The sequence below is a fragment of the Drosophila subobscura genome, chromosome A (genome assembly GCF_008121235.1).
Source record: "Drosophila subobscura isolate 14011-0131.10 chromosome A, UCBerk_Dsub_1.0, whole genome shotgun sequence".
Classification (NCBI taxonomy): domain Eukaryota; kingdom Metazoa; phylum Arthropoda; class Insecta; order Diptera; family Drosophilidae; genus Drosophila; species Drosophila subobscura.
In genome coordinates this window covers 6,886,348-6,903,800 of record NC_048530.1, presented here as the reverse complement: position 1 = coordinate 6,903,800, position 17,453 = coordinate 6,886,348, and the positions used below count along the sequence as shown (strand labels likewise).

The 17,453-nt window shown below is 50.2% G+C and overlaps 5 protein-coding genes and 1 long non-coding RNA gene across 7 annotated transcripts; 2 read left to right on the top strand and 4 right to left on the bottom strand.

Moving 5' to 3' along the window:
- The first annotated feature begins 1,062 nt into the window (after window positions 1-1,062).
- LOC117903344 (RUN domain-containing protein 1) lies at window positions 1,063-4,160 on the top strand. Of its 2 annotated transcripts, XM_034815293.1 has the most exons (4): window positions 1,064-1,604; window positions 1,645-2,855; window positions 2,924-3,727; window positions 3,799-4,160. In XM_034815293.1, the coding sequence occupies exons 2-4, from the start codon at window positions 1,660-1,662 to the stop codon at window positions 3,986-3,988; spliced, it is 2,190 nt and encodes a 729-aa protein (XP_034671184.1). In that variant the 5' UTR covers window positions 1,064-1,604; window positions 1,645-1,659; the 3' UTR covers window positions 3,989-4,160. The 2 variants fall into 2 exon arrangements, with proteins under 2 accessions (XP_034671183.1, XP_034671184.1); XM_034815292.1 differs by having other exon boundaries at window positions 1,063-2,855.
- On the bottom strand, window positions 4,010-5,507 carry LOC117903347 (crossover junction endonuclease MUS81). The gene has a single exon (XM_034815297.1). The coding sequence runs from the start codon at window positions 5,430-5,432 to the stop codon at window positions 4,158-4,160; it is 1,275 nt and encodes a 424-aa protein (XP_034671188.1). The 5' UTR covers window positions 5,433-5,507; the 3' UTR covers window positions 4,010-4,157.
- A 267-nt stretch (window positions 5,508-5,774) lies between these two features.
- On the top strand, window positions 5,775-6,647 carry LOC117903353. Its single transcript, XR_004649493.1, has 3 exons — window positions 5,775-6,099; window positions 6,156-6,245; window positions 6,301-6,647. It is a non-coding gene; the product is annotated as an uncharacterized LOC117903353 (long non-coding RNA).
- Window positions 6,648-7,619: 972 nt separating this feature from the next.
- LOC117903348 (mucin-5AC) lies at window positions 7,620-14,503 on the bottom strand. The gene is made up of 3 exons (XM_034815298.1): window positions 13,296-14,503; window positions 13,088-13,228; window positions 7,620-9,039 (listed from the first exon to the last, which is right to left on the bottom strand). The coding sequence occupies exons 1-3, from the start codon at window positions 14,253-14,255 to the stop codon at window positions 8,968-8,970; spliced, it is 1,173 nt and encodes a 390-aa protein (XP_034671189.1). The 5' UTR covers window positions 14,256-14,503; the 3' UTR covers window positions 7,620-8,967.
- Window positions 9,275-11,863, bottom strand: LOC117903349 (translocating chain-associated membrane protein 1). The gene is made up of 2 exons (XM_034815299.1): window positions 11,484-11,863; window positions 9,275-11,122 (listed from the first exon to the last, which is right to left on the bottom strand). Exon 2 carries the CDS (start codon window positions 11,077-11,079, stop codon window positions 9,967-9,969), a length of 1,113 nt encoding a protein of 370 aa, XP_034671190.1. The 5' UTR covers window positions 11,080-11,122; window positions 11,484-11,863; the 3' UTR covers window positions 9,275-9,966.
- A 484-nt stretch (window positions 14,504-14,987) lies between the features above and the next one.
- Window positions 14,988-16,492, bottom strand: LOC117903346. The gene has a single exon (XM_034815295.1). It carries the CDS (start codon window positions 16,426-16,428, stop codon window positions 15,097-15,099), a length of 1,332 nt encoding a protein of 443 aa, XP_034671186.1. The 5' UTR covers window positions 16,429-16,492; the 3' UTR covers window positions 14,988-15,096.
- Between the last annotated feature and the right edge of the window lie 961 nt (window positions 16,493-17,453).

The following is a 17,453-nucleotide window of genomic DNA, read 5'->3' as shown; positions in this document are numbered from 1 at the left end:
TGAGCCGTTGAGTCCGCTGGTTTGGTAATGTAGGTCATAAATGTCACAAATAAAAAAACAGGTAAATATTCCATGTGCGTGGGACAGCTTTTTGGGACCTGTGGTGGGAAGCTCTCTGCAGATTTAAAAGCTTTAGCCTAAGCTCTAAAGTTGTCATAGTTGCATGATCATGAGGGGCATAGGAAACTTTGACTGGAACAACTTTCAATTCAAGTTTCAAACGAAAGGAACAGGTTGAAACTTTGAAGGGTACGAAATAATCAAACTGAAAGCTTAGAAAAAAGCCCAAAAGAGAGGGCTGAGGGCTCACTTGGTGACATTCACTTTCATGGCAACGTCTTATAGATGGAATCATCTGATCTTGTAGGTGCGTCCAATTCAATGAATTTAATTATATGTTTGTCATGGTTGATTTTCACTCTGCTTTTGCTGCTCGGATCTACTAAAGAATTGATCAAATATCATACGATTTAGATTATTCTCTTCTCGATGCTGTGCCTGAAATTAAATGACGACAAAATTGAAGCTATCCACCCATTTATTATGTTTCTTTCGCGAATTTCACAGGCTATTTATTGACACAGAACTTAAAGCTTCCGCGACGGAGAGTAAAATAGGCTCCATGACTACAAAAGCGCTTTCCAGCCAGCCCTCAAAGCTAATTCGAAATCGTTTACCGTATTGTGGCGGATGTAAAGTTCAAATAAAGCTCTAAAAATAACCAACTAAGCTGCGTCTGTGGCACTCTTTCCTTAGGATATTTGGGAATTTAATAAGTGGAATTTTTACGACACTTCACCTGGGGAAAGATTTTAACCACAAGTCTCAGCGCTCATACGCATGAAGGACAGCACCCTTAATGACCAGAATGAGACTCAAACGCTTTATAAAAAAACCCACAGAATCCGCAACTGGCTAATATTCCAACCAAATCGCGGTAAACAAATAAAATACATAATTAATAAATAAAATATTACAAAAGCTGCACTGCAGGGGATGTTAAATACACAGAAAAGCTCTAAAGAAAACCACCCACGCAGCGTTTGGTGGCGTCATTAACTGCGCAGTGCTTGTGCTTAAGGGTAAGCTCTTTGGGGATTCACTGCACCCACGCACCCCCCACTGATCCAGGTAAAAGCCTTTAACGAAAGCAACAACCAACCCCAGAGAGCAGCTTTAAGCTTGCAAAGCGAGCAACCAGCAACCCCTCTGGATGAAAGCTGCCAGCCAATGGACGTGGCTAGTAGTCCGTGGCAGGCAGTCAGTGCGTCAGAAACTGTCGCTGGGCGCTCATCGTGCGGCCCAAGTCCTTATCCGCGCTGCCACCGTGGCACACACTCAAAGCGAGACAGAGAGCGAGACAAGCGGAGGCGTACAACAGAGAAAGAGGGCGAGAGAGAGAGAGAGCGAACAAGAGTGGGAAGCAGCAGGCGCTGGGCCAGCTGGCACAGAAAGCGGAACTGGGCACCGATTGATTTTTTTCTCTTTTGGGCAAAACGGGAAGCAACGCGGAAAAGTAAACGAGAAGTAAACAGAGCGCAGCGTTGAGGCCTGCGATTCCATATGGAAATGGAGGAGGCACTACAGTTGGTCGAGGCGGAGCAGCCAGAGCGGAGGGAGCAGCAGGAGAAGCCAGAGCAGCAGGAGGCCACGGTATCAATGGAATCATCCCCCGTTGAAGGCCAACAGCCTGTGCCTGCGACGAACAGCTGCCACGGCAAAGCTGCAACGTTTGCGGAGGAAACGGAGCCTGAGACGGACAACGAGCCCGATCCGGAGCCAGAGCAAATGCTGAGCGAGCGATGGTCACCGCTGGGGGCCAACTACGATGACGCCAACAGCGCCAGCTCCGGTGTGGACTGCGATCTGGAGCCCAACCTGCTGGGCCTGAGCCTTGGCCTGGAGAAGAGCGGCCCCGGCATGGAGACGGAGAGTGCCAGCGAACTGGCGCGCCTACGCAGCATCGAGGAGGAGCAGGAGCTGCTCACCAGCTCCCTGCTGGCGCTCACCTCGCACTTTGCCCACGTCCAGCTGCGGGTGCGACAGATTGTTGAGGCACCGGCGGAGGAGCGCGACCAGTTGCTGCGCGATCTGGATGATTTTGCCTTCCAGGGCATTCCCGATGCGGGCCTCGGCCAGCAGAAGGACTCCGGCGAGGCGGACACGGAGCGGGAGACGGAGTCCGATGGCCAGCTGATTGAGCAACTCAAGTCGCAGCTGACGGAGCTGGAGCAGTTGGCATACGAGGCCGGGGAGCCGGGCATACTGCCACAGCATGTGCTCCTCGAGAAGCAAAAGTTCATCCTGGACGAGCTGCGGGCCAAGCTCAATCTGCAGGTGGAGCAGCAGGATCTGCCATCGCTCAGCACGGACCAGCTGCGCCACCAGGTGGACAATGCCATTGGCGAGTTTGTGGGTCCACTGAAGATGAAGGAGCAACTGGTGGCCCAGCTGAAGACGCAGATCACCGACCTGGAGCGCTTCATTGCATTCCTCCAGTGCGATGCGGCGGGCTCTGGCTCCGGCTCCGGCGCCGGTTCAGGCTCCTCGGCCAGCGGCAGCGACCGCCTGAAGCTCCTCTCGGGCGCCTACAACAGCTATGCGGCCAAGCAGACGGCCCGCTCCCAGGCCACGTTGCCCGTGCCGGCGGAGACTGCTCCGCCCGCTCGCGCTTATTCCCATTCCTCGGCCCTGCCCGTGGCCCAGGGCGGCGAGAGTCTGCACAGCAAGGCACACGGACTGCTGGACAAGGCTTCCATCCTCATGCAGATGTTCGCCAGCACGCACCTGGCCAAGCCGCGCGAGGATTTCCAGCAGAACACCCTGAAGAAGACGCACAAGGGCAATCACTGGGGGTACGTGCTGGTTGTGGTGTTCTCCATTCTGCTCTCAATCTATCTCAAGGCTTCCTCTTTTCTCACAGGGATCTGCGTGCTCAGCTGGAGGTGGACATCCAGGAGGTGGCCGCACTGGCCGCCACGCTCAGCTGCGATCGCGAGAAGTTGGCCAATATCAAGCGAGCCCTGCGCCAGCAGCAGCAGCAGCAGGCAGGATCCTCGAGCACGTGCCTCAATGCACAGAACGGAGCGTTGATCACCTTGCCACCGCGCTGCAGGCGGGCTGTGGCCGCTGGCCATGAGCTGGCACCATATGCGGCGGCCGCTGCGTCAGCAGCCACATCCTCGGACTCGGACGAGGAGGCCAGCTACGACCGCTACGAGTGGGAGAAGGATATCAAAGGTCTGAGCCTGGGCAGGCGCATCGTGCATATGCGTGGCGACTCCATAGCCACCATCGGGCGCGAACTGACGACGGTGGTGCGCAAGAACTTTGCCCGAACGCTGCAGCAGCTCATCCAGCATGGCCTGCGGATACCCGCCGAGTCGGCGGCCTCCAGCCTGATGGTGCCCTTCATGCGGTGCCTGCATCCGGGCACGCAGCGCATGGCAGCGCCGTCTGCCCAGGAGTCGCAGTTCCTCGGCCTGGGCCGTGGCATGCACGCCTGGGAGCTGATCCTCGAGTACTATCAGCTGAAGCATGGCGAGGAGTACAACAATACGCCGGCGCGGAAGCTCTCTCTCAGCTTCCAGCTGGACATTGTCGACGCGCAGGATGTGACGGCCAAACAGAGCCTGCTCAGCACAGTGGGCATGATCCTAGCCATGCACAAGCCCTACAAGCGCAGCCACAATGCCCACTTTAAGGCCTTTGTCTGTGCGGGACTGAAGTGAGTCGTCCTCTAATTGCTTGAGTTTCCATTTTTCCATTGTTGAATGTTTCCTTTTTCTCTCATTGCAGCTCCCATTTGCTGGTGGAGTGGCTTAATCTGATACTCAGCTGCAACGAGCTGATTGACAGCTACTACTCGTCCACCAGCTATGTGGCCCGCACAGGCTTCCGCGACTCATTGCGCTCCATCGACGCCCTGTCCAAGTACGACTTTGATCTGCCCGTGGACCTGGCCATCCGTCACTTCCGCAACATCTAGAGAGACAGAAGATCAACTGAGAACTCTTATTTAACGTGTTTAATGTCTATTTTGTTGGCCATTATTGGGTGCTAGTCCAAGTCGTACTCTCGTACTATTCCCCCCTCACTTATGTGTATAAACTCGTGTATATAACCTTAGATATGTCCCATTAAATCAATTGCTAATCCTACCTAAACTCGCTCCCGTAGAAGTCGTACAGGCACTGGCTCAGCTTCTCGCCCAGCGGCCGCTCCAGGGCACCGCATGTGAGGCCCGCCAGCAGGCGACGTGCTTGCTCCGGCTGCCCGCACGACGCGTAGGCGTCCAGCAGTAGTCGCGGCGTGGGATAGCGCTCCACAATGGCCAGCGCTCGGTCCATTGAGAGCGAATGCAGCTGCAGCAGCTGCTGGACAAACACCTCGCGCACCGTCAGCTGTGCATTCTTGGCCGAGTCCTCGTACAGGGCCCGGAACTTGAGCAGACCCATACGGCGATCGGTCAGACAGCTGGCGCTGGGCACGCCCAATGCGGCTCGATCCACGCTGTGCAGACTCTTGCTGAGAAAGAGTTGATGCAGCGCTCGGCCCATGCCCGCCAGGTAGCACATGCTGCGGTAGTGGTTCTCCGTTCGCACCACCTGGATGCCCGACTGGAGGCGCGCGTTGGCCAGCGCCTGCAGCAGCGAGTCCAGCGGCAGGCCCAGCTGCTCGTTGTCGCCGTAGTCCTCGATCAGGTAAATCACGTGTGGCAGGCCGCACTGCCGCAGTCGGTGCTTCTGCTCGTGGAAGCGACCGTCGCGTATACTCGAGGCCAGGTCGTCCATGCGCTTGCGCTCCACGATGTAGGGCAGGACGAGCTCGCTGCCGTCCGCGTCGCGGGCTATCCATAGGAAGTCGCCGACGGTGAGGCGACGCACCTCGTGCTCGGCGCCAAGGGACTGCAGGTAACTGCGTGTCTGGTCGAGCACGCGCTTGTTCTTGCCACTCGTCTCCTGGGTGTCCACCAGGAGCAGCACCTCGAAGCTGCCCGGCAGCATCTCCACCACACGCTCTCGCTCCTCGGCCGCTGCCTGCTCCAGCTGGGCTTTCTTTGTCGGCTTCTTGGCGGGGCACTTCTTCGCCTTCTGCAGCTGCTTCTCCTGCACCGCCTTGACCACCTGTTGCACCTGCTGCTCGTACTGGGCTGTGGCTGCCGCCGCCGGCTGTGTCTCGGCTGTGGCGCCTCGGTGCTGACGGAGCTCCTCGTCAATGAGCTGGCACAAGGTGCCGCCGAAGCCCCGTAGCACGGCACAGTCGCGACCACTGTACAGCGGCAGCGGGTAGCTCTTCAGTGCCTCCAGAGCCTGCCGCAACTTGTGCTGAGACCTCTGTTGTCGTCGCTCGGCCTCGCGCAGCCAACGCTCCAGCCAGCGGGTGAACAGCGGATTGGGCTCTCGCAAACGCACCTCAAGTCGTGTCTCCATTTGGCTTTACTTGCATTTAATGGTGATTTTCAATGTTTTTCACACTTTTTTGCACAATTTGCCGCCTATCTTTGATTGCATATGTGCACTTCTATCGATAGGTTCGCGTCTAGAGCTGTTGAACTAGTTTCGATATTTGGTGGTATTTAATCCAGAAAGATTGTTGCAATGTATGCAATATTTACAGATAGGAAAAGCTGTTAGAGTAATTTAAATAAAAGTATATTTATAAACCAATCTAATAAGCTCGCAACATATGCACTCAAAATATTAAACAAAAAAACGCACTCTATCGATAGTCAGTATCGCGTTCGCCGCTTCACAATCGATTGCCCGCGCACCTCTATTCAGTGTATTATAGTTTTGGTTTGTTTTTTGTGCGCTATTTTGTTTTGTTGTTTGCTACATTCTGCAGAGCTGGTGCCAAAACAGCCATCATTGAGCCTAGTATGGCGGTTCTAAAGCTGTTTTTCCTCTCGCCATGCGAGGCCATACAGGACTCGCCCGAGTGCATGTTAGTGGCGGGCATGCCTGGCTCTGGCAAAACAACGGGCGGCATCGTGTCGCCACCAAGAAGATGGCCCAGTCCACAACGCTGGTGGGCCCACGCTACGACCTCCATCCTTTACACAGAGGCGGCTGCTCTTCCTCGTGGCTCCTGCACAAGGTGAGACAGACAGTTGGAATATGTGGCTCTCCCTCTATTCCTGCTGTCTCTTTCAGATTGGCCTGAAGGACTGAGAAATTTATCGTGCAAGCACTGCGGTAGCCAACATTGAGTGGCTAGAGACTCGCATGGGACTGAACCTTCAGGTATGTGCATATGTGTATTTCCCGTTTTTGTTTATTGACGTGAATCCTCTTGCAGAATCCTCATTCACATTTTGGTGGATCATAACTGTCCAGCAAAGTAGTAGCTCGAGAAGCTAAGCTATGGAAACTCAAAGATTTGTATGTGTGCTGAACTTATCAATGGAATAATCCGTCATGCATATAACAAAGGATTATCAACATAAAATCCGAATTCAAAATAGATCGAACCAAAAAGCAAAGTTAACAGATTATGTTTTCGATGCATTCCTTGCTCAAAATGGAACAAGAAAATAGTCAAGTAGAAGAATTTGAATTGTTACTTATCCGTTTACAACCAGTCTTTTGTTGAGCACACTTTATGCTTTGTAGATCTTTTTTGGTAAATATAATAATGGAAATTTGTAGATAAAAACATATCTACAAAATGGATTTTTCTGAAGCATAATCCACTATTTTATGCAAATGTAAAAACACAACGAAATTCCTTTCCAAATCTAAGCAATCAACGACCCTGCCATCTTGTTCATATATGTAAATGTCTAAATATCCATGTAATTAGTTTTCTTTCTTTATTATTCACTTTAACAAGCAAAAACATTCAATATAGTGTGTGTTTTGTGTATACATATACATACATATATACTTATATAGGTTCATAATCGTATATACGAGTATATCTAGTGCCACGCTTTGTAGACGGGCGATTTCTGATGCACTTTGCAACATTTTTGTGTGTGTTTGTTTGTCTTTATTGTAAGTAATGCGTATTCTTGTTGGATCTGGATTGGATTGCTGCACTTTGTATATAGGTATAGTAGTATGTGTGTATGTATGTATATGGACTTAATTGTTTAGCTTCGCAAAATAAGTGATAACATATACATATGGAGGATATATCCTGCTTCTTCTATATCATCGTCTTACGTAAATGCAAGCCTTATGCTTTTGCGTTACACAGTTACATACATATATTTTGTATAGAGGTGTCTTGTGGGGGTGTGTGTCTCCTGTATATGTATATTGTATATATGTAAATATGTTGAGCAAATCAATATTGTGTGTGCGAATGCCACGCCCCCCGAAAAAAAAAAAAAAATCTTATGCTATATAGTTTGCATCATTGGATTTTGTCATTTTGTTGTTGTTTGTTATTGGATTTGTTTTTGCTCTAAATATTACGCTTACAAAAATACAGATCATCTGAAATACTTTTCAATGCTTCACAGTTATACATACATACATATATAGACCCACATACAGAGTTAACACACATTCACATATAGTTCAACTCTCCCGATCCGATCCGATTTCTCCCATCTACTAATACTTGGATCTTCTTCCTTTGCATTTGATTTAGCAAGTGTTGTTTGTTTGTTGGTTTTATTTTTGTTTGGGGTGCTCGGCTTTAAGCGGTGCTCCAAAACATGAATCATCCATCCCTTCGTTTCAGGACATTGGAGATTCGGCTGCTCTCAGCTAATGGTAAATGCATTTAGAAGCTTTTTTTCCATCTGTTCGTAGTTCAATATTTGTGCTATAAATTAAGTACAGTCCAGGACCACCTCTTGGCTAGACCGACACCACAAAAAAAAAAAAAAATAGAAGAAAGTATTTATCATTTCTGGACGTTTCATTTGATTTGAATTCTTTGGTTTCAAGAGTACACACGAATTATAAGCTAATTATAAGGGGAGACGACGGACACCTCTAAGCATCAGCATTTTTAGATGCCTGGTGGACATCACGATATATTGTATAGTTTTTTTTTTGTTTGCCATCAATTAATATTTAAATCTTAACTACGGTGTGCGGTGCGCTGCCAGAACGAACTGTATGAGAGCATTTGCGTCCATTAAATGGGAATGAAATATTAAATTCAATTTGAATATCGCTTGTTATTAACATTTAGCATTCTGATTCTATTCCATGTCATGCCAATCGTATGTACTCGAATAGAATCGATGGTACAAGGAGAAACTCAAGCATTTCCTATCATCGGACTGGAGACTGAACTTGAATAACTTGAATGCCTAATGGGTTCCCATTTATAGCTCCAAACCTAATACTGCCATTTAGTACCATTTTGTGTACAGTTATGAACCGCACTGCACCGTGCCACTCCATTTGAGTGGGGGAGATAAGAGCTCATTTGATAATGGGAATATTTGAGTCACAATTGTTTAGAGCATCGAATTCTAATCGAGCGTCGAACGAGCATCATCCCCGCGCGTATAATGTATAAATATTTCTTTATAGATTATGGAAATAAGCTCTCTCTTTCTCTTTCACACACACGCATATACATATGCACACTCATACTCTCTCATGCACACGGTAAGACATGGACACAACCTAAGCATAATTTTTGGAAAGAGTTTCAAAACGAGTTTTCGAGAAAGAAATGTGTGGAAAAATTAGCCTTTCAGTTAATTTTTGTGTGTGTGTTGGAGTTTTCAAGAAACAGTCTTCAGCTTCGCCTTTTTTTTTGGTTTTTTTTTTTTTCTGGGAGAGAAACATAACAGTGAAAGTTGCTTGGGAATGGGGCATTTGGGATGTATGGGGGGCTTTGGGCGTTCAGCGAGAGAGCTTATTGTAAGAATCCGAATACTCCCGAAGCACTTGTCCCATTTCTGTGTGCGTGTGTGCATCCATATCAAAGGATCAAGCAAAGGATCGTTGGACAAGCAGACTGGCGCAAAAACAAAAGATGATCGGAGATTCCTTAGTCATCGTCCGACAGATTGGTGGTGGTAAGCAGCGTGGCATTATCCTCGGCTCCCTGCTCCTCAATGTCCTGCAAAAAGAGAACAAGAGAGAGAGAAGGCTTTTAGTTACAGATCTTCTTAGATGATTATGCATATCCCCCAACCAATCCCACAATTATGAGTCAGAGGATTCTTCAGTTTCTCTTATATAAAATATATATATTTATACATATATTTAGCAATTGTTTTTTTTTTTATGTCTGCTTCGTTTACAATCTTTGTCTACTGCTCTGGTTCTTACTTTTAACTTCAACATTCTTCAGAATTAATTTGTTTTAAGTGTTTTTTTGTTGATGTTTGATTTGTTTGTTTTGTTTTATAAAAAATAGTTTTACATGCAAATAGGACGATTGGAAATTGTTGTGTGTTTTGTTGAAATCATTTTGTAGGAATCAAACGATTACTTTTAACAAAGAGAGTTGGGAACCAAAAAACACACACCACGCACACATGCAGGGCTTCTTTTTTTTGTGTATATTATATAAAAATAAAAAAAATTTATTATAAAAAAAAAATTATATAAAACTTAAAATGAAAACAAAACATTTAGGCTACAAAAAATAGGTTTCAAAAATATAGTTTCATCGCATGTCGGAAAGTGGCTCTAGTTCTGGTTCGGTCTCCTGTTCTGAGAAAGTGGTAAATGCAACGGAAATGTGCCTCGGTAGCATAGAGTAGTTGGTGGCAGCAGATTGCAGGTTGCACGATTGCATCTGAAGATGGAGCTATAACCTGGAGCCTGGGGCCGTGGCCTTGGCCGAGATTTACATTTACATTTACATTTACATTGGGGTCTGTCAGTGGTGGTGCTCTCTCGCTTTCACTCTCACTATCTATAACTTCTCTGGTTTGGATTGGATTGGTTAAGATTGATTTTCGGATTTGATTGGAAGTGTGCGGAAGATTTTGTTGCTCGGCGTTGAGAGTCGTCGATGGCTTGGCCGCCGGTCACCCTCTCACTTGAGCTTCTGCTTGACGGGACTGGGCGTCGGCTGGTCCGCCTCGGGCAGGTCGCTCTCCTTCTTGCGCTTCACCTTGTCCTTGGGTGACTTGACGGCCTTCTTGGAGGACTGTGCCGCCAGCAGCTTGGCCTCTCGCTTCGCCTCGCGCTTGGCCTCACGCTTCGCACGCAGCTGTTCAGTGATGAAGGAGAACACGAGGTAGCCCTGCAGGGCGATCAGACCGCCGAGGGCCAGCAGGGAGCGCAGGCCCCCGATGCCGTAGTAGAGGGTGAGCACACCAATCACCGAGGTGGCGAAGCGCACCAGGAAGAAGCAGGCGCTGTTCACCACGCGCAGGCGGGCGAGGCGCTCCTCACGATCGAAAACGCCGATCAGCTGGAAGACATGTGAGAGCAGCTCGCTGAAGTAGTGCAGCGTGAGCAGGACGAGGGCCAGCCGCTGGAAGCTCAGGGTGTAGGCGATCACGATGAGGCTGAAGCCGCTGATGGAATGTACAATCTTCGGCTGCTGCTCCTCCCTTGTGCGGATCTTCTGGAAGTATAGCTCCGGCAGCATGTGCAGGTAGTACGCCAGCTGGATAATGAAGTAGAACTTGTGCAGGAAGCTCATTGGATGGCTGGGGAAGCCCTCCCACAACTGGGCCACCTGGCCCAGGTATCCTTCGCGCAGAACGACATGTGCGCCCCACACGAACGAGAGCAGGTAGAAGGCCACCAGCTGGCCGGATTCGTTAAAGCGGGCCAGCTTGAACTTGGAGAGATGCAGCTTCTTGCTGATCTTGTCCAGAACGAACTCCTGGATGATCGCATGCATTATGATGCAGGTCAGGGTGTAGAAGAAGATCGAGCAGTAGTCCTTGATGCCGGCCACATAGGTGTAGGCCTTGCCATAAGGCTGCTCCCTGCTGGGGTCCTCCCCGCTGACGTTGTGATGCAGCGAGATGAAGGCGCTGGCGAAGGAGGCAGTCGATTCGTTCATCAGGCCCACCACGAAGACCATTGCCACGCAGGAGATGATGTCCGCATGGTTCTGTATCACGAACTCGTGGCTCAGGATTGGCGGGTTCTTGTTGCTGGGCTTTCTTCCCAGACCAGGTTTAATGGCCATCTTTCTGGTGGAGTTTGGATTCGGGAGTTTTGGGGGGTTGTCACTGCAATGGGTTGTACACGTTAGCGATGAGAGATTCTCACTGGGAGCTGTTAGCTGGAAACTGGGTTCTGGCCATGTCGTGTGCTCCTACCAGTATGTGTGTGTGTGCCGCGCGCGCTCTCTCTCTTTCTCTATCTCTCTATCCCCTCCGCAGCAAAGTCACAATTTGCCTTGTTGGCACTCGGCTCGCACTCGCACACCAATACGGGGGCTGGCTCCCAGAGCCACACATGCAACACTATCATTCAACACACACACACGCATACACTTGAGCGAGTGAGAGGGGAGATGTGGAGCACACGCACCCACACAAAGGCACAGGCACAGACACGCAGGCAAAAGTTTGGGTTTGAAATGCTTACAGGATTCTCGTGTTTTCTCGCGTTTTGCTGACGTAGGCGTTGGGGGCTATCTCCGCTCTGGCCACTGCTGCTGCTGCTGCTGCTGGGGTGTCCGCTTCTGCTGCAGCTCCGACTCGACTCGGGCTAGGCTCACTTCTGGTACTGACCAACACACGTAGCAGTCGCTGTCGCTGTCGCTGCTTGCTCCTCTGCTCCAGCCGCGCTGCTGCCTTTTACTTTTGCTTCTCACCTGTGTGACTGACTGACTGTCGGACGGCAACGGCAACAACGGCAAACAGCAAACAGCAAACGGCAACGTCAACGTCGATGCTGCCAGCCCGCTGTATGTGGGTGTGTGTGTACGCTGCTACGTTTCACCAAATCCAGGGCTGGAAGCACACACGCGATTCAGCTGTTCAAACATTTTTCTAATTTGCAGCACACTTTTTTTCCAATTCCTGCAATATTTGCACTGTACTTGTACTGCTTTGCATGTGATTTTTCACCATCGGGCTGGGTGGATTATTCTTCCCCTGGTTCCGCTGATTGTGCAGCCCTGCCAAAAAACGTTAATGCGCTATACAGCAGCAGCAGCAGCAACAACAACATACAAAATTGCCACGCAGTGCCTGCTCTCCAACAACAACAGCGCAGCAGCGCTGCTCTCACTACCACTTGTTCACATGCCTGCCCACTCGCTCGCTCTCACGTGGTGCGCCGACAGCCGGCTAAAGTCATGCGCTCTCTCGCTCTCCCAAGCGCCACAAGTTAATGCTTGGTGTGAGCGCGACCGTGTGTGACGTGGAACGACGACGATGTACACCAACACAGAGAAAACTGGTTTGTTGTTGCCATGCTCCAGTTTCCAGTTCGCGTTTGCCGAGGGCTGCATACTGAGTTCAGTTCCGGAACTGAACTTCGCACCAAGTTCTTGTCTTTTTATTATATTTAATCACAATTGAGTCACACAGGCAAACGTTGCACAATCATTGTATTATTCACATAAATTGCAATTTTTACACGATAACAAAAACACTTTTAAACACTTTAAAGCCCTGAATTTGGAACTGGTTGCCGTGGCAGCAGGGCTGCGCACTTTCCAGGGCTGGAGGCTAGTGGCCTGCTGCCCGCGCATGTTTAGTTTATGTTTATTCAGGCTCTGCTCCGACAAAGGTCGAGGTCATCTGGAGTTTGCCAATTGTGATACCCCGTAACCTATGTACACAAGGAAGATCTGACGCCCACCCAGAAGTTTTAAAGGAGCTACAAAGGAGCTCTGTTCTGTCCTGCCTGTGTGGGGACCACACGAAGCTTCCAGTTATGGTGTAGGGAGGCGGCTTTGGATGGCAGCCTGGCTGTCGACACAATCGATGTCTTAGCTGGTGGTAGCCACCAAGTAGGATATCAGTTTGAACGGATCTCTACCCTTTGATGGACATTCCTTAAAGTTTTGTTGTGTTCCGCCACGCAATAGTCACTCCGTTCCACTTTTTACGCGCATTAAAATGCACGATTTTTGTGGTTGTGGCCTATGCTGGTGCACCACTGGTGTTACACAAGCGCGACCCCCAAGCGGCCCGACCCGACCCGTCCCAAAGGGTAATTAAATGCAATTTTCTACTCACATTACGATTCCGCTTGCGCACCGAGGACACGATGGTGCGCTTGTTGCGTGCCACCAGGCAGACCGTGATGATCAAAATCATGCCAATGAGTGCGAATCCCAAGAGGGCGGGCAGCAGCACGCTATCCTCGGCCTTGTAGCCCTGTTAATGTTAGGATTTGACGATGAAACATCACATGAAACTAGGACAAAGGAAATGCTATACGTACGGTCCACTGGAAGTAGGTCGAGGGATCTATGTAGGCCCAGTGCGTCTTTATCCAGTCGCTGTTGCTCTTGTTCTGGCCCTTCTCCATTTTCGCTCCCTGCTGCTGCTGCTGCTCTACAGCGCCCTGCGTCTTGGCCAAGACGGGGGGCATAATGGGCTTCTTGGCGGCCGACTTTAATAACGGCACCTGTATGATTCGCGTGGTGATCGTGGTGGCCGGTAGGTGACGCTGCTGGGCTTGCGGTGGGACTACTGCAACATATCCGGTAGTGCTGACCGGAACGGGCGGCGGCGGCGGCTGCTCCCTGGTCGTGGTTGTCGTTGCAGCTGTGGTACTGGTGCTGCTGCTGGTCGTGGGTGCCTTTGTAGTGGTGGTGGTGGTGCTGCTGCTTGTTGTTGTGGTTGTGCTGCTGCTGAGGGGCAGCACCTGCTGCAGCTCCTCTGATCCTGTGGTGGGAGCTGTGGCGGACGTTTTGTTGACCTTCAGCACAAATTGCTCGATTCCATTCCTGTTCACAATCTGCACTGTTTTGCCCACGCTCTGACCCAGCTGCAGCAGTGGCGACCCGGTGGGCAGTGTGCCCGGTATGGCATCTCCAGATCCAGTTCTAGCTCCAGCTACAATTCCAACTCCAGATCCAGTGGGTGCTCGGCTATGGGTGAGGGCCGCCTTGGTTTTGAGGAACCATTCTGTGGGATTGGGCAGACACTCGGCGGAGACCAGGAAGGGGATGAGCACAGCGCCAATGATGACGGTGCAGACAAAGATCAGGCCCAGGTAGGCGAAGAAAGAACGTCGTCGTCGCTGTCCCGCCGCCGAGCTGCGCTTGGACGAGGCGGCGGATGACGACGAGGAGGACGAGGAGGCAGCCGACAGTTTACCCTCGATGCGGAAGTCATCGTTTTGCGGTAGAATCGTGTATTGCAGGCTGTTCTCGCCGTGACGTATTGTTTTATACATCGTGATCTCTGATTGCAATTACGCGCTCTTTCTCTCTCTCTCACTCTCTTACTTGACTCTTTCACGGTCTTTACTCTGTCGCTGCTTCTGCCCTGTCTTTCCGATGCACTAAACTACAACAATGTTGGATGCGTTTCTCTGCTTCTGTCGCTGCTGATGTCCAGTGAACGGTTAATCCCTCTGCTTCAGCTGCTGCTTCTTCTTTTTCTTCTGCTCTGCTCTCGTGTGTACGTTTGCGTGTCTAGTGTGTGTGTGTGTGTGCGTCTGTGTGTTTTTGTGTGTTCCGTTTTTGTTGCTCCTCTTCCTGCTCTTCCTTCACTTTCCGCTGCTTTTGCTGTTGACTGTCGACCAGGAAAGTGTTAGTTCTTCGCCAATTCCTCTGCTTTCTTCCCGTTATTTGTCTGCTAATTATGATATTCCTGATGCAGCTTTTGATTCTGCTGCTCTCTGTCTTCACGTGGGATTATTGTTGTTGCGCCTCGGTCTGGTTCCTGTTCCTGCTGCTGCTGCATGCTCCTTGCGCACTCAATTTTATGTTTTTATTGATTTACGTTTTTTTGTTTTTTCGGACATGCGCATCTCCTGTGCTGCCTCTTCGCTCCAGTGCTGCCAAGTCACCATCAGCGGCAGCATTCAGTGCTGTGAAATGAGAAATGGAGTTACCCGCAAAGAGCTTTCAGGATTTTTGAAATGCGGTTCCTAGACTTTGAAATTTCCCATATTTAAAAAACGTTTTCCCATTTAAATTAAATTGTATTTTACTTTACCCTACCCATACACTGAATCTTAAAGTTAAAACCAAAAAAAAATCAAACACATATCACACGGATAAATATTATTTTTAGAAGACGAACTCCCCCTTGTCGGCGGATGGGTCCAAGTTGCTGAGGCAACGCTCAAAGTGCTTGATGCGCTGGTACCAGGGTGGATCCCGACTGGAGACCGCCTCGGGCCGGCCGCCCTGGTGGCGATAGAGGAACTCGGCGTGTCCCTGGCCGGCAATGCCATTGACAGTGCAGGAGACAAACTGATTGAAGACCTTGGACTCCCAGTCGCCGCCCACATAGCGCAGAGCGGAGTCCTCGACGCGAATCTGGACGAGATACTCCCGCTCCTCAGTGCAGACAATGAAGTTCTGATGCTGGGGCGGTGTCCCCTTCTCCCCGTACGAGTACAGCTCAAAGTTGCTGCTCTTGATGGGCTGGTAGACGCCCGCTGGGCTGCACACGTAGCCCACCTTCAGCGAGGAGAGGAAAAACGAGGGCTGGCTGAGATTACCCACGACCATGCTGCTGCCATCGTCCAGGAAGAGGGCAAAGTAAACATATCGGTTGATGGAGCTCAGGCAGCGCTCAGTGCCGAAGCTGTGGTCCCGGAATCCTCTCATCTGAAGCTTCAACTTATTTCCATCCAGCTGCAGCGATCCGGAGAGCTCTCCGTTCTGCTCGTAGTGGGTGCGCTTCTCCATGATGTGGGTCACGGAACGGAGCATGCCGTAGAAGCGCTCGTTCCACGCCTCCCTGGCTATTGAGTCGGCTATCAGGTTGGAGCTCAGGTCGCGGCTGTAGTCAAAATGAGTCGCGCTGGGGCTCTCGAACCTCAGATCTAGCTGCACCGGCACCTGCTGCTCCTCTTTCGTGAGCAAACCGTCGTACTTGATGCGCCAGACCCGCATGGACTCCTCCGGATAGATGTGGAATCCTTCGCCACGGAACTCGCTGCTCTCCTCGCTGCCATCCGTGGTGAAGTGCGCCATGTCCGGCAGCCGGGGGGAGCTGAACAGCCCCTCGGACGGTAGCCACAAATAGAGGGCAGCCTTGATCACTCCCCGACGTCGTCGCTCGAGGGTGACCATCAGCTTCTGGCCCTCGGCATTGGCGGCCATGAAGCTGACCACATCGTAACTCTTGGGGTCATTGCTCAGCTGCTGCGGCCTGTCCACCTTGGCCAGATGCTCCTCGGAGCCCAGCACCTCCTCATTCCGGCGGTAGAGGCGATACCGCAGCCGTCGCACCACCAGCAATGCAATGCCATACTTGAGGCGATAGAACAGCCCCTTCAGTGGGTACTTGCCGAAGACAAGTGGCGGCTTCAGACCCAGCAGTTTAGTGGCCAGCCCGAGCAGGGCCACCGCTATACCCAGGGCCAGGCAGATGCCCGTCAATAGTAGCATTGTCGATCGATAAGTGGTTTCGCGTGTCGCTGCCTTGGCTGCCTTTACGTGACTGTGAAACGCAGCCGTAGATTACCTGAACAAATGCCCGGGCGGAGGCCAAGCTATCTTCGATTCTCGATAAGGCCCCTCCCTGCGCCATCCTGCAGCACCTTATCGGGCTTATCGCACCCGTTGGAGCTTTGTGGGACGGGAACGGGAATGGGAATGTGAACAGCAATCTGCCAATTCCAAATTAATGACTCGCTCGTAAATCTGAATCTGTCTGCGATTATTCGGTTTATTGGTGCCATTAGTTAACTTTCTATTCAAAATAATTCAAAGGCTAAAACATAAATAAAATTATTGGAAGTAAGATTTATCGTTTACCTTCACCATTTCCATTTTCTACGTTAAACGCGACATGCAGCAGCGCCCCTCTGTTGATTTCAATCTGTGATTTGTGCGTAAAAGGCTGACGCTTGGCAGCACTTGTGTTTAATTCCTATTTTACCATTATCTACCAAAGCTTGGAGTGGTGTTATACATCAGATATGGAATAATTCTGAATTAAAAATAAATGATTATCGGTTTACGCTTTAATCTTCAATCTTTTGCACACAAATTCCATTCAAAACCAGAAATCAGTAGCCAAGCGAAGGCCATCAGGTGCAGCTACAGTCGATGTATGTATAAGGTATTATCTAACGAACTCTCAGCATGATAAGAGCGATTGTAAATCTAAAATATAGCCAGAATCTGGGTCCAAATCCGTGACCACTTGGACCCCCCATGGTGAAGGAGCAACAGCAACGGCGAAGGAACACTTGAGGCAAACAAATAATTATAAATAAAATTAGCATTTGGCCATCGAGCGAGAGTCAGCGGAATCAAATCATGGATGGGTTTGGGTTTGGCCCTGGGCTCTCATAAACAGTCGACGGATAAGATTACCAAAGTATGTGGATTTTCTATCAATAAATAAAGTGACCAAAAGCGGCTCAGTTTTCACGGCTAGCCGCAGACTTTAACGGGTCTGGGGGGGG

Bases quoted from the DNA above. Each gene is read 5' to 3' on its own strand.
- LOC117903344 (XM_034815292.1), top strand. From the start codon at position 1,564: ATGGAAATGGAGGAGGCACTACAGTTGGTCGAGGCGGAGCAGCCAGAG. The intron at 2,856-2,923 runs GTACGTGCTGGT...CTTTTCTCACAG, and splicing joins CACAAGGGCAATCACTGGGG to GGATCTGCGTGCTCAGCTGG. The intron at 3,728-3,798 runs GTGAGTCGTCCT...CTCTCATTGCAG, and splicing joins TTTGTCTGTGCGGGACTGAA to CTCCCATTTGCTGGTGGAGT.
- LOC117903347 (XM_034815297.1), bottom strand. From the start codon at position 5,432: ATGGAGACACGACTTGAGGTGCGTTTGCGAGAGCCCAATCCGCTGTTC.
- LOC117903349 (XM_034815299.1), bottom strand. From the start codon at position 11,079: ATGGCCATTAAACCTGGTCTGGGAAGAAAGCCCAGCAACAAGAACCCG.
- LOC117903348 (XM_034815298.1), bottom strand. From the start codon at position 14,255: ATGTATAAAACAATACGTCACGGCGAGAACAGCCTGCAATACACGATT. The intron at 13,229-13,295 runs GTACGTATAGCA...TAACATTAACAG, and splicing joins CGACCTACTTCCAGTGGACC to GGCTACAAGGCCGAGGATAG. The intron at 9,040-13,087 runs GTGAGTAGAAAA...CTCTTTTTGCAG, and splicing joins TGCGCAAGCGGAATCGTAAT to GACATTGAGGAGCAGGGAGC.
- LOC117903346 (XM_034815295.1), bottom strand. From the start codon at position 16,428: ATGCTACTATTGACGGGCATCTGCCTGGCCCTGGGTATAGCGGTGGCC.